The sequence below is a fragment of the Fistularia commersonii genome, chromosome 6 (genome assembly GCF_037954325.1).
Source record: "Fistularia commersonii isolate RoL2024-O1a breed Wild chromosome 6, RoL_Fcom_v1.0, whole genome shotgun sequence".
In the NCBI taxonomy this organism is placed as follows: domain Eukaryota; kingdom Metazoa; phylum Chordata; class Actinopteri; order Syngnathiformes; family Fistulariidae; genus Fistularia; species Fistularia commersonii.
Window position 1 is genome coordinate 9,119,658 of NC_141289.1, and position 14,856 is coordinate 9,134,513.

At 46.5% G+C, this 14,856-nt stretch overlaps 1 protein-coding gene across 2 annotated transcripts in view; it reads left to right on the forward strand.

Moving 5' to 3' along the window:
* The window catches only part of zranb3 (zinc finger, RAN-binding domain containing 3), a 107,116-nt gene extending 93,833 nt beyond the window's left edge, over window positions 1–13,283 (forward strand). Inside the window, exons 19-23 of one of the 2 annotated variants that reach the window (XM_086148018.1) lie at window positions 1,744–1,896; window positions 3,565–3,757; window positions 8,820–8,951; window positions 9,660–9,765; window positions 13,141–13,283. In XM_086148018.1, coding sequence (XP_086004144.1) covers window positions 1,744–1,896; window positions 3,565–3,757; window positions 8,820–8,951; window positions 9,660–9,758 — 577 coding nt within the window. In that variant the 3' untranslated portion in view covers window positions 9,759–9,765; window positions 13,141–13,283. Of the gene's footprint in view, window positions 1–1,743; window positions 1,897–3,564; window positions 3,758–8,819; window positions 8,952–9,659; window positions 9,951–13,140 lie in introns of those variants that run through there. The other variant, XM_086148017.1, reaches the window with a different exon arrangement.
* Window positions 13,284–14,856: the final 1,573 nt, after the last annotated feature.

Here is a 14,856-nt window from a genome sequence, read left to right on the forward strand (position 1 = left end):
GTTGTTTTTTTTTTATAGCGAGCACGAACCCAGTTGTAGAACTTGTTTTCCGTGTGAGCAATTAATCTATAAAGTTAAGATCCCAGGCCATTTAAAAGAGCAAAGTGATACATTGTGTTGTGTGCTGCGTCTGGCTTTTATTCAGAAGTACAATGGAGCGCAAAAAAACAAAACAACATTATTTATGTGAAAATTAGGTTGTACGTAAAGTAAAAGAAGCAGTTTTAAGGACATAATATTCATTCGTTCTTTCACAAACAGAGACATATCATTCAACCTCTAATTCAAACGTAATATAGAAGCAAACAGCCGTCACCCTCTCGTTCGTAATTTAGGGTCTCCGATGAACTTCCTGCATGTTTTTGGACTTTGGGAGGAAACCAGAGAAGCCGGACGAACCCCACGCAGACACGGGGAGAAAACAGAGAGGCTCCCTTGTGGGAATCCATACCGCTGTGCCAACGCATGATAATATCTCTGCTTAAAATGCATATGTTCAGGTTTGGCTGAAGAAATGGTTAGGATACAATGGCGGAAAGGGTGTGACTCTGCACACCTAAGTTGGAAGACATGCTCGGGTATCACAAGCTTACGCCCAGAATTAACCGTCTTCTCTCACGTGGGTCATTTTAATGGAAGCGCAAGTCAAGCAGGCCAGACCTTTTTTTTAAATGTTGAGCGAATCCGCCTCTCCTCGGCGATTGACTTCTCCTCGGCTTCCACCGCGTGTCTGCGCATGTATTTCTCAAAAAAAAAGTAAAGAAAACAAACAGATTGAAGATGGAAAAATAGACAAGGGCAAAGCTTCAGCGACTGCTGTAACCCCAAGCAGGAAGAACACGGGCTGTGTGTTTTTTGCAAACTCCGCCTCCAGATCTTGCCATTCTGTTCTCTCTACATCACCCCGTAACCTTACCTGTGCACGGGCTTTTTGTTTGTTTGCTCCTACTGTACATCTCACCTCAGTGCATCAAGCACACACACACACACACACGTACACACACCTAAACTGCTGACTCTGCTGATGCCCACGCATTTTATCAACTTTAATTTATTCATTGTGCGTACTATGGGACTCAGTGCTGAAAGCAACACAGTGAGCTTCGTGGAGGAGCGGCGGCCAGAGTCAAAACAAAAGGCTCGTTTCTAAGCTAACAAAAACAAATCTGCTAATTAAAACATACTTGAATATTCTTTTCAATTTGGGAAAATTATCCCTACTAATGACCACTGGACCCTTTTTTTTAAAAATTCATTAGATCCATTCATTATCTATTATTCTTATCCTCTGGCACAGGGGCAGCTGCCACTCGATCACAGAGCCACAAATATAGACATTTAACAATTCACCCCCTCATCACATGGCATATGGAGACAGACAGCCATTCATTCGCACATTTGGACAATTTAGGTTCTCCAATGGACCTCTAGCTTGTTTTTGGGACTGTTGGATGAACCCGGAGGAACCACATGCAGATACAGGGAGAACATGGTGACTTCATACAGAAAAGCCCCCTGACGGGAATCCAACCAGGGACCTTGTTGCTGTTCATTGTTCATGATAGTATTTAGTAGGCAGGTCGTGTCCAAATGAACCTTACGATCTGTCAAGTACAATTGTTTTGCTTGAGAATTTTACAAAGCAGCTTTCAAACCGATTTAAAACCCACTCTTTTTTTTTTTTATGGCAGAGTTTTGGTTTGCCGCCTTTATCTGAATTCCTCTCCATCTGTGCGTCCGCAGGCAGGAGGCTTGTAAGACAACGGCAGATCCTGCACCCTCGGAGCCCGGATACCTGCAGGCAGTGGACAGTCAAGGCGTCCCGCTGTGTCTGTCCTGCCAGCAGGCCTGCTCTACCAGCGGCGGGACGTGGGACACCCGCTTCTGCAGCCACAGGTTTGCTTAGAGCGCTTTAAATACAGAGGAATCATCTGTACTGTGCAAAATATGCAGCCAAGTTATTGTTGCGGCGTTGCATTGAAAATGATTATATCAATCCCGAAAAATCGGCGGCGGCAAAAACTATCTCCGTCTCAAAGTCAACAGATGAGTGGGGTTTATTACCTTGAAACTCTGCAGACAGTCTACAGCAAACCGTCAATGAAGGCAAAGCTTGTTAGATTAACTTTTAAATAAAACTCCAGCGCCGGCTGTCCTTCTGTGTAAAGACCCACCCATCTGGCGCCCAGAGTGAAATCCCACGCGGAGCTAAAACGAAAAAAGGAAATTTAAAAAAGCATTACTTGTTGACTGCATTGTAATGCTTTGTTGAATCTAAAGCAAATACACGGCGACGGATGAAATGCATTAGCGTTTCCGCAGGTGCTCTTTGCATTTGTTCCAGGGGATCATTGATGCCGAATGCAAATCCGGCATATCTGATTATGATCGCCAACGGCGTCAAATGATGCTTTTAAAAGTTTTTGTTTGTTTTTTTTTTTTAAAAGAAAGAAATAGTCTCCCGCTCCTTCATATTTTCGCTCCGGATTTTAAACATTTAATCAATATGTTTTGACATCGGCTGTAAAGAAAGTCTTGAAAGGGAGCTGGGAAAAAAAAAGGAAGGTTTTAGTGATTGTATTGTCTCGCTGTCCTTCATCAGGACGCCGCCGTTCACTGGTGCGGTCACTCTCATGAAGACTGCCGAGTTCCTTCTTTTTAGTGGAAATCCTGTTCCGTTCGCCGTCCCTTCAGACTCTGAAACCATTTATTGTAGAAATTCAATTTCCTCAAGTGGGTTTTCAAGAGACAAATTTTGGTCATCCAGTCAAGGTGAGATTCTGCACTCCTCCGAATTTGCCGCTATCAAACTTTGGTACAATTTAATTTATGTCAGATGAGGTTCTTTCCGCTCTCGGTAAAGTAATAATTGCACTAAATATCTGAAAGGGGGGAAAAATAGCTGACTGCGGAATTTGGCCCCGGTTACAAATTCAGTTGAACCTCGATTTAGGAGCGCATCATCTCGAGAGGTTTTGGAGATTCTCTGTCCATGAGGTGGCGATCAAAAACAGCCGAAACGCCACCCGCCGTAAGCAGCCTTAAGAAAATTATGGAAAAGGTGTGCGTTACGTTGATGAGGAGATGGGAAGTTGTTGTCGGCGAGATACCGTTACCTCATCCGTGAGAAGGCAGGAGACTTTTACGGGGATTTGGTGCAACGGACGCCGGGAACGTCAACGGACAAAGCATCGGAAGAGTCGCTCACAGCCGGGCAGGGACAGTTTGATCGTTTTAAAGAACGGCATTCACTCCGTGAGAATGAAGTTTCGCCATAAAGTGTAGCGAAGAGCGCATGTTACATTTAGCAAGTAACAAAAACGGGGGGCTGGAACGAATTAATAGCATTTCAGTGAGGAAATTTCATTTGATAGTCGGGAAAACCGAGTTAGGAGCTCAGTCACGAAATGAAAATGAAACTCGTAAGTCAAGGCTCCGATGTAATGCCGCCTTTTTGACGTTGCCGTCTGGCAGCTGCGCATCCAAGAAGAGGTCAGTTAACCGGTTTGTAGACTTTAGATTTCAGCTTTCCAACCGCGTTCCTCCGTCTCCTTCCACGGAAAGGTGCCAGGACCAATTCCAGCTCCGTTCCAGCCAGTCCTACATGCGATCCAGGGTGCTGGAGGCGGAGAAGGGTGTGTGTCAGCTCTGCGGCCTCCAGGCCCATGACCTCTACCTGAAGGTCCGTGATGCTCCACCTTCCCAGCGCAAAGACATGCTGGAGAACACCTGGCTGTCACAGCTGCCACTCAAGCAGGTAGGAGAGAGGATGGTGTTTGGATATTGGCAGAAGTCTGCTTTGTGTGTGGGGCCGTGGAACAAAAACAAAACACCCGAGATCGACCATAAACACATTTTCTGATAGCACCCCGGCAATATAAGATGTTTTCATTTTTTTTTTCCATTCACTGTTTGTCTTAAAGAATATGCTGCATGGGCCATTTCCACCGTTGTTTCCAATATACTGGACGGACACGACGCGCGCGCATCGTGACTCACTAAGTTTGAAAGCAATTTTAGTCATTGTGTTGGGAAAATAATGTGTTTGAAGGATGCGCGCCAAGTGGCCACACACCCATACGTGCACCAGAGTCATCCTCAAAATCAGGTTCTGGTACTTCGACCGCACATGACAGAGACTGTTCTGTTTTATTCGCCGATTTTGAATTGATGTGGGAAAGTCCTAGCTTTCACCTTCTGGTTCCATCCATCTACCAACACAACAGAAGTGGCCTGGAGGGCACCGCCTCGGTCCGCTTCAAAATTATTGGCCGACCTCTCTCCTGCTTCATTGTCAGTCAAATATTAAAAAACAGCCAAAAAGAGCCTTGCAGATAAGATAAGATAAGATAAGATAAGATAAGATAAGATAAGATAAGATCCCCATAGGGGAAATTCCTTTGTCCCAGTAGTGTAACAGTTATAATGTCAAAAAATAGAAAAGTTAAAAAAAATCTGAATATAAATAGCAAGACATCCACGAATAAATAGACAGCAATAATAATAACAACAGCAACATCAAGGAGAATAATGGACTACGTAAAGAACAGTAAGGGAGAAAAGTACACAACCAGAACTAAACAACAATGTAAATAGAGTGAAAATAGCAATGACGAGAATAAAATAAATAAGCAAAAATAGGCAGGATGTGTGCAGTCTGGGACAAGAAAGACAGCAGATTTAGGGCGTGACATGTGGATGGGTGAGGTAGGGAGATTGTGGAAGCGGCACAGGTGGACCTCAGGCCGGTCAGAGTTGTTTGCCGTCCAGACACTGTTGCACAGTTTGATGGCCGCGTGCACAAAGGAGCGTCTGGAGTGTTCAGTTCTGCACCGGGGTGGGATGAACCCTTGGCTGAAGGAGCTGCCCATCAGCCACGGCTCGTCGTGCAGGGGGTGGGAAGGATTGTCCAGGATAGCTTCCAGTTTGTCCTTCACCCTCCCCGCTGCCACCGATTGAAGACGTTCCAGGTTCGGTCCCGCCTTGTTGAGCCTGTTGACCTCACCGGTCCTGGCACCGACCCACCGAAAATATACCGAAGAAGACTGCCTTTGCTCCAATGGACAGGTAGAAGGTCTTGAGGAGCTCGCTACAGACGCCAAACAACCTTAGTCTTCTCAGGAAGAACATCCTGCTCCGAGCTTTCCTGTAGAGTGCATCGGTGTTGTGTAACCAGTCTAATTTATTGTGAATGTGGACCCCAAGGTACTTGTAGGTCCACAGATCTTACCCCTGGCTTTTGATTGGCTCCCCTCTGGTCGCAGACTCTGCTGCCCCACCTGCAAAACCCAGAGGAGATGGGCAACTTTCATCCCGAGAGATGTCCAACTCCTAAATTCCCATCAGGCCTGCAAACTCATTATCACAACGCCAGCCTTTCCCAAACCCCCCCCTATGTCTTTATTATATATATTACCGTAATTTCTGGACTATTGAGCGCGCCTCAATATTAGCTGCGCCGGCTAGCCGATGGCTATCTTGGGCTTCCTCCTGCGCACTAAAACCCTCAAAGTCGTCTTCTTCGGTGTCGGAGTCCGGTCCGATGTGATGAGGATGAATGTCTTAGCGGCGTGAAGCTCATTAGGCCCCCCCAAAAAAAAATCTGGAAGAGGGGGGGTTCCTGGAATCAATTTCGAGCCGAATAGTTCTTGGCACTTTACTCTCAGAAAGCGGCCGTTGTTATGGTAGCCGTCGACAATCCGTGTTCGCATTTTCCATCCAAATGCAAAAAATTCTAAACTGGCAAATATTCCTGAAAACCTGCCTGCTTGCGCCATCCGGTGCAGATATGTGCGGAAACTCTGCTAGTGGCTCGCTAGCAGCGACGCCCAAAAGGCAGGAACTTGAAAACCCCAAACCGAGTGTCAGCGACCCAACAACTCTAAGATGCTCGAAGACGTTCTCGGATATTAGAGACATCAGGCGAGGTCTCGGGCGGATCCTGCCCGGAGCTGTTGTCGTCTGCGTCCAGTGTGTCACGACCCCGTTCGAACATCAACACGGTGCGCAAAAAGCTCCCGCGTGAGGTGTTTCCAAAGACAATATATAGCGATAAGAAAGCGGGCGCTAAGCCGACGGAGCAAATACCAGGGTTTATGCCGACTGCTAAAAAGGAACAAGCATCTTGACGGCTTCGCGTCAAGAGTCCTCGACCGGGAGGATGATTTTCGCCGTCCTATTGTAACATTTAAATGTTATAATTGGACCAAAATTCCACCCCCTGGCCGGGAGATTTTGTTCATAGCCAGGGTGCGGGTGAGACGAGGCCAACCCCGACCCGGGCGGAGCATGCAACAGCTTTAATGGACGTGCTGGAAATTGAACAGAAACACAAAACATAAGTCTCCTGATGTGAGAGTAAAATGGCTCGCCTGCTCTATTAAGTTTTGTTTTTGTGAGAGTGCAAAAATAAAAGGGCTCAGCATTCTCCGCTCCTCCCACCTACACACACACACACACACACACACACACACACACACAGGTTGATCTGCACTCCAAGGGGCCAGCTCCCAGTAAATGGATTGCTGGGCCCATTGATTTTTTTTCCCAGTGCCAGGCCTCGACCAGTAAGCCTGTTTGATTTGGTTGGCTGTTATCCTGCAAAGCCAGCCCCCACCGCCCCCCCCCTCCCCCCTTCCTCCTTCTCACAGACACACACACACACACACACACACACTCTCAACCCCCCAGTGCCGCCGGCAGCAGCATCAGTTCCGATCAATGCAGCGAGCTTTAGAGGAAACAAACTCAGCCACATGATAAGACGCCGCAGCGGTAGAGAAGCCTTGAGATTATAGGCTCATTCTTTGGTTCATACTGGGGGTTCTGGTTTGTGTGCAAGTGTGTGTGTCCTTGTGCGCGTACACGTGTTTACCATTCTTTATGTGTTCTTTCAGGTCTATTTGGTTTGTGCGTTCTATCAAAATCAGGGTATGTGTGTGATACAGACTTTAGGTGGCTGCGTTCAAGTGTTGCTTGAGTGGAGGGATGCTTTTTCAGTAAAGCATATAATTGTTGTTGTAGCGTGTGTGTGTGTGTGTGTGTGTGCAAGTGCGTGTTTGACGTGAACTCTGCCCCTGTGTACAGGCCTATTCTTTATATCTGTTGGGATCAATTCCAGCTCGCTGCCTTAATGTCGGCAGAGGTGCTCTCAAAGCAGGAAAATGGATTTCCGCCCTTGAACTCTTCCCATCATTCCCTTTCTCTGTCTCTAATTCTTTCAATCATCTGGCGACCTCGCTCCCTCGCTCCCTCGCTCCCTCGCTCCGTATCCTCCCTTTATTCCTTCCTTTCTCCTCCACGGGTTCCTTCTTTTTTTTTCCACCACGGTGTTGAGATGCGCGGCACCAGCATTTCCAGGTCACATCATCCCTGTTTTTTTTCCCTCTCTGCTCCACTGGACCTCAGTAAATCTGCTTCGCAAAGCGCCCGAGGAGACGCCGGGAGCGTCTCAGCCGCTCCGTACTACTACGTGTAAACTTACTATATGAAACACGGCAGATGTTGCATCTTACACTTAGGAATAAAAACGCATCTGCTCAGTTGTTCGTCTCCTCCCGCGCCGTTATTACCGATAATACCGGAATAATTAAAGCAAATTCGCCTATCCTGACGTCCGTCTCATCGGATTCAACGAATATTAACAAACAATTTTGTCATTTCGGTGTAATAAGTGACACGTAGGCAAGGCTGCTCTTTATAACATGATAATTATTCAAACACTTGCTCGACTGATGATGAAATAAAGTCAATATGTTAGTCCAACCGATACGTCGATCAGACAGTTTAATTGACCAATAATGGCCTTTAATCGAATTATAAGTGGGCGTGGATCCAGTGTGCGTATAGATTTACTGATATAGATTTTTTTTTTTCCTCACAAATGCTGATAAGCTTAGCGGGCGGTTCTGAGAGACGTCCAGGGATTTGAAATTGCTCATTAATAGACCGACGGGATTCTCGTACCTCTTTGTTGTTTACAGCTTGCGAGCCGACGCGACACCTCGCCGCGGTTCTTCATTATTTTAAGGTATAGATACGTTTCCGGAAATGTGCGTTTCCACTTCGAAACGTAACCTCCGTATTTACTTGTCCAACTCTTGAGAATATTTTTTAACCTGCAGAAAAATTACAAATTTGATTCGTTGGCTTTGAAAATTGCCGTCAATTACAGAAGTGGCCTGTTATCTCCCACGGATTTCCAACCTCATTTCTTTGTCTTTGTAAGCGATCGAGTTTCCCCGCAGTCGCTCTTTATGTAGGTCGACAACAGTTTGATGGATAGGAGGAAGTCAAAGATCATTGCTCGCCGTCGCCATCGATTTACCGCAATTATTGTTCAGCAGCTGTCCGTATCCTTAAAATCACACGTTAATGTCGTCGTTTTTCATGCATATTTCTGTTCAAATTATTTCCCTTTGTGCATTCCTGCCATTTGTGTAGCAGCTGTCGTGCGTAGTCCTTGAGAGTTATTTGTTTTTGTCTTTTTCTTCCGTCAAGCAGACAAGGCCCCCAAGGTGCGGACATTTGTATAATATAAATGATTTGTGGACGTGTGTGTGTGTGTGCGCGTTTGGGCTGTGAAATAACAATTTAGGTCAGTCTAGCTCTCTGAGAAATAGTAGGCTTTGCTAAAGACATCAAATCAGTTCAGAAAATTAACTTTAGCATAGATGGATGGTTTGGGAGGGCAGTGCAATCACAGCTTGTTTTTTGGCAATTTAGAGAGGTATGGGAAAACATCCAAGGGTAGTCAGTGCTCTGCTCCCGCTTTTATGCCCTGTGTGTGTGTGTGTGTGTGTGTGTGTGTGTACTTCCAGCTGAACGAGATGATCCGCGCTCCGGTGGAAGGGGATTTCTGGCAGGTCGACCACATCCGGCCGGTCTACAGCGGCGGAGGACAGTGCACTCTGGACAACCTGCAGACGCTCTGCACCGTTTGCCACAAAGCCGTACGTGCACACACACACACACACACACACACACACACACACACCACCAGCTTCTCCAGCCGCAGGGGCTCAGCGGGGGCAAAAGCATTTTGTCTTACATTTAAGGCGCCCGGTAGCCGGACCTCTTCTTTATCCTTAGATTTAAAAAAATAAAAAAAAGGGTGATATCAGGATTAGGTACGATATATGTGCAACACATTGATCAGGACTCATCTCATCCTTCACGGGGCTTTCTCCTGACGGTAATAACATCACATCATGTGGCCGCACGTCTTAGTGATGTATGGCCTTTGCAGCAAAAAGGCTATATATCTATTTTTAGAGGGAAAGAAAATGTTGTTTCTCAAACCTCCCCTGTCAGTATTTCATAATCAGGGGGCCGTTCTTCGAAGGAGACCTCCGTGGGAGCAGAGGTCTCAAAATAAAATATCATTGTAACCCAAAATGTGCTTTCCTTTCACGCCTGTGCACATCTTTGTCGGAGTGGGTGTCAGCTTGGACGGGGAGCGCTGCGTGCATTGACATGTGTAAACTGATGTGGGGAACTGCGCATTCCGATAAGGAATCCTCACAGAGCTTATGCCGCCGTGCAGACATTTTAATCTGGAGATGCTCGATATATCGATCCCTCTTTTCTCTTCGGCACCGGCTGCAGATTTCGCCTCTTACATCATGTTCAATTTTTTTTTTTCCCTTTCTGTCCCACAGAGGACAGCGCGGCAAGCCAAAGAACGGAGCCAGATGAAGAGGAACGCCGCGGCCGCCAAGGTTGCGTCAGACATCACCAGATTTTTCATCAAGAAGTGAACGCCGGGTACGATGAACGGCGGGTTTTGTAGAGTCCCGTCTTCACGGGCGGCAGCGGATCGCCGGTCTAGTGATTGGAATAAATGACCGCATTACCTTTGAACCGCGAGGAGATCCAACTCTGCGGCGGGTGGCGTCGGGGGGCCGAGTCCGCCGCAGGCCCACGCCGTAAAAAAAAAAAAAAAACAGTAACAACTGCATTGAATGCAAATGCACCGTCCCGTCCCCCCCCTCCCTCGCCCCCGAACCGTCACAAGTACGCTAGTTTTGATTAATGATGGCCCCCTTTCGCTCCAGGCTGAAATGGAGCAGGTTGTTTAGAGGGGCTCGGTTATTTTAAGATTCTGCAAACTTGGTGGAAAGGAGCGGGTCAGAAATGAATATTAGGTTTGACGATTAGAAACTGTTCCGCGAGAAAAAAAAATTCAAAAAATACGCAACTCGTCGGCGGGCGGCTACGTGTGATGCCGTGTGAATCTTTCACTTTGGAAGATGGAGAAGTGTTCTTTTGCGCACCGAAGCCCGTTTCGGTCTCATTCACGTCCCGTCCTCCCGTTCTCCGGCACCGGTCGGACTGTAAATACACCGAGATGTTGGCCGATCTGACAAGCCAGCAAATCGTTTCATCGCCCCGAGTCAGATACGTTATTGTCCATGTCCGCGCATCTACCTCCTCTTCAGCTGTGCTTGATGATCTGAGCAGAGCTAAAGTCAGTCAAGAGGGCTATGTTTAGAGAGACGGAGAGCAGAGTTACTATGGAAACAAGAGTTCAGGTTCAGCGGTGTCGGGAATATTGAATCTGTTCTGGTGAGAGTTATACAATGAGCCAGACAGACATCAGAAGCTTTCATCAATACCAGCAGGCTCCGGTGAAAGTGAGGCCGCCGCATTCTTCCACAGCGGAAATTTCGCTCGCCCTCTCGGCACCGAGCCCCCGCGTCCGTGTCGCGGGTGTCGTCATGTCACACTCTGCCTCCGTGAAAACCCCCAAACTCAGCAAATTCCATCATCGCCGGAAAAACTTTTTGCTTTTTTTTTTTTTTTTTTTTTTTTTTTTTTTTCCGGCAGCCCTAACTTCTTCAGCTTATAGCGGCGCTCGGGAGAGGCCGCGGCTTAAAAAACTTTCTCTGAGCCCATGTGGGCGTCAGCGTGGGTGTGTGTGTATTTCCCCTAAGGCTGCTCCAGGTCTCTACTTAATAAGACCATTGTTCCTCTCCTGTCCAACCCGACAAGCTTTGTGAGTAATGAACATCTCCCAGGCAGCCTTCCAACAACACCGGCTTTCAGTGTCAGTCCCTGTCAGCAGCCAATGACTCTGATCTGTTGTTTTATTGCACCCAAAAGGTGTGTGTGTGTGTGTGTGTTGCATGTGCGTGCATGCATGAGAGAGAGAGAGGGGGAGAAAGAAAGTGAGCGTAGAAAAAGTAGTGCGTTCCAGTGCCGTTGCACAAATAAGCGTTTGAGAGTTGGGAGTGTACCCTGGAAGCAAGAGGAAGTGTGTAAAACGGAGCCGTAATGAGGAAGCGTCCAGATGAAGATGTTTCATGTTCCTTCCCGAAGGGGCTGCTGGGTAAAGAGTGGCTCTGCAGCCGCATGACATGTTTGCGTTGGACAACCTATCAGCCTGGAGGAAAAACATTACCTCTGCAGGTGATGACAGTAATAAAGATGGACTCAAACACCGACGGACAACCGGCGAGGTGTGTGTTTGCTCTCCGTCTCACACCCCCTCCCCTTCCCCTCCCTTATAATTTTTTTTTTTACGTTTTTTTTATTTTTTATTTTTAAAGTCAGCAACTGAGAAAAAAAAAAAAAAAAAATCCCCCCCCCCACCCCACCCCGTGAAGTGCAATCACCCTCATTGCCCTGGTGGCACTGCTGCAGACTTTTCGAGAGGTTACATAGCAACACAGCGCAAACCGAGCGTCACCGGGCCAAATTTAGCTGTGGGGAGAAAAAAAAAAAAAAGAGAAAAATCTAGTGGAAATAATCACATACACTTAGAAAATCACAGTTTAGAGACACGGATTGAAGAAAAGTTTCTCAATTCACAGAAACTACAGGGTTATCATTAGCGCTGCAGAGGATTTATGGGTGGTTTCATCCAAATTAATTCAGCAGGACCGACACTTTATGTGTGCATATATAATTGCAGGTTGCAAAAGCGCCGCCTCCAACATGGGATTGGATGATATCATACATCATTCATTCATTCATCTATATATACCGCTCATCCTGCATTCAGGGGGGCTGGAGCCTATCTCAGCTGTCACTGGCCAAGAGGCGGCGTTCACCCTGGTCCGGACACACAGCCAAAACCATTCAATCATATATCATATAGAGATGTAAACAAGTCAAAAAGATAAACTACCATTGATGTCATAGAGACAAACCAGTCACCCTCTCATTCAGGCGTCCTATTGAGACATAAAACCATTCACTCACTCATTCAAAGTCATGTAACCATTCATTCTTATATGTGTCATAGAGACATAAACCATTCACTTTCTCATTCAGGACGCATTCACCAATCGTAGAGATATACAACCATTCGTCCTGTCTTTCATACGTCTGGGTAATTTTGGGGTCTCCAATGAACCTCCTGCATGTTTTTGGACCGTGGGAGGAAAATGGAGAACCAGGAGAACATGTAGACTCCACATAGAAAGGCATCTGCTGGAATTGAACCAGGAACCTTCTCGCTGTGCAGCAGAAGCGCTAATGACCGTCCGACCCAATCGGGGATATATACCGTACATCCTATCATTTAAATCTAGGTGTTCTTGCAAATGGATAGGTTTAAGCTTTTTTTTTTTGTTTGTTTACAAAATTCTTCCAAATAGATTACAATCTCCCCGCAGCTAATTAAAAAAGAAGACAACACTGAAGCCGTGTTTAAATTTTGAAGTGGGTTTTTCTTATTCAGGTGGCTTTTAAAAAAGCGTTCAATGAATATTCCACCACGAATGCGCCAACTGTGTTTTGCTGTCGGAGAATCTCATTACTGAAGATAATGTATGCCGGCCCAACAAAAAAAAAAAAAGTCCCCATCAAATACACCGATTCAAACCTGTTTTCAAAACCATTTGGGTTTGAGAGCCAGACAGGGTTGGGAAAAGTGCTGGGAATTGGACAGCAGCCAGAAATACCTGAAGCTCAAAGAAGGAAATAAAAAAACAAACAGAAACCACTGCCATCTATTCTTGCCTCTCTCATCCACCAGCTATAGACCTGAGCTTAGCGCGTCAGCCTCACCTAACCGGAACCTTCTATCTGCTCCGGTTACTTAGGGAGAGCTAGACGGATGCATGGCTTACAAAGCGCGTTGATACCATTTATGAAAGATTTGTTGCTGCTGACGCTTTTTTTTTTTTTCTGTAGACTTTCACTGACGCAGAATCGCATTCACCTCGCAGGATCTAACACCACAGACCCGTTCCCTCTGCTACTGACTGAGCACGCACTCTTCGGCAAGAGTAAAACTCGAGATTCGCCTTAAAAAAAAATAAAAAAAATAAAAAAATCCTCCCTCTTCAATATTTCCCTGCACGCTGTCTCTCCATGTGGGTCAGAGGACCTCCAGGGCCTTCACTGGGACCCCTGGGGGTGCAAAGTAAATTGGGAAATAGATTAATATCACTATAACTCAATTCCACCGCCACACTGTGTATAACAGTAATTGTTGTAATTGTACATTTTATCCCATGGCTTTCCCATCGTTTGGGGACAAAGTGTTTTTTTTTTTGTTTTTTTTTGGCATTTACACCGTGAAAAAGGTATAAAAACCGGCGATCCGACGAGGCTTCACTCGCCAGTAAACTATACAAATCATCCGTAATTTAATCATGATTTGCATTCAGACAGCAAGGCGTTATAGTCGGTGCTATTCTGTTGGTTATTCCATTTCAACCTCGCCTGCCCCCATAATCTACTTTGGCCTTTTCAGCTGAAGGAAGCGCTTCTACAAACCCAATCTTGTGTGACAGGTGTGATGGAGAGGGGCCAATAAAAGCCTGCACAGCGCCCTGTGTGCAGCCGTCAGCTCTCCAATCCGTGGCTGAATCCTGCTGTGGTTTGATTCCTGGCTGCCACGCTCTCCGCTGTGATCCCTCTGTGTCTGTGACCCTTCCTGCCCTTCAGCGAGCAAAAAGGAAATAGACACGAAGGCGGCCGTAACCCCGATGCTTCGGGAACTCTAGCAACGTCTCTGTCTGGCGAAAGCATCTTTGATAGTCTGTCATTTGGCGGAACCTCATTATAGAAAAGGAATGAACCTGCGGTCAGACCTCCGCGGTGTTGCGCTAGACCGTCGAGAAAGTCGCCGTCGAAGAAAAACCGCGGCCGTATCGTCTGATTGAACTCGGCATTTAGAAGGCAGGTCTTGGCTTTTAAACAGCCGCAGCTGATGAGAGGCTTTTGTCTTTATTGTCAGATTATCTCTTGGGACGATGATGAGATGATTAATCATTTCCTGCTGCAGCCTCGCGCTTGCAGAAGGCTGGCACAGCTCTGTGAAGCGCAACGCCCTGGGTAGAGGAAAATGGTATTATGGCCCCAGGTAATTGGTGGAGGACCATCACTCATAAGCGATCTAATTCGTCTCATTAAAACACCCTCTCCGGTCGCACGGAGACGTTCTTGAGAACCGGTGCTGCAGAAGGCGTTTTCTAAAATGAGCTTATACATCCTGATGACTTTAATACACACACACACACACACACACTATTCCAAAAGAAACCGCAGCGAGTAAAAGAAAATCAATACAATTTCATGTAAACTGTGGTAGGCTATTTTTCTAATGTCATCCGGCAAAGTGGGGAGCATCGGATGGTAAAAGGATGCTTTCTCATTGCTCAGCTGGGGATGGCTTTTGTCAAGTCCAAATTCTATTTATTCAAGATGGCTCCCTGGTTGTCTCCCAAGATGCATGGCATGCTGTGGATTAAGACCAAAAATGCAATCAATTCACCCAGCAGGAGATCAGGGAAATAACAGATAAGGTTCTTAGTATAATTCATACAGTCCCCAATCTGGCATGGATTAATGTATATCTTCCGTGTGGCTCGCTCTCATTTGTACGTTGGTGGTTGCGAGGAG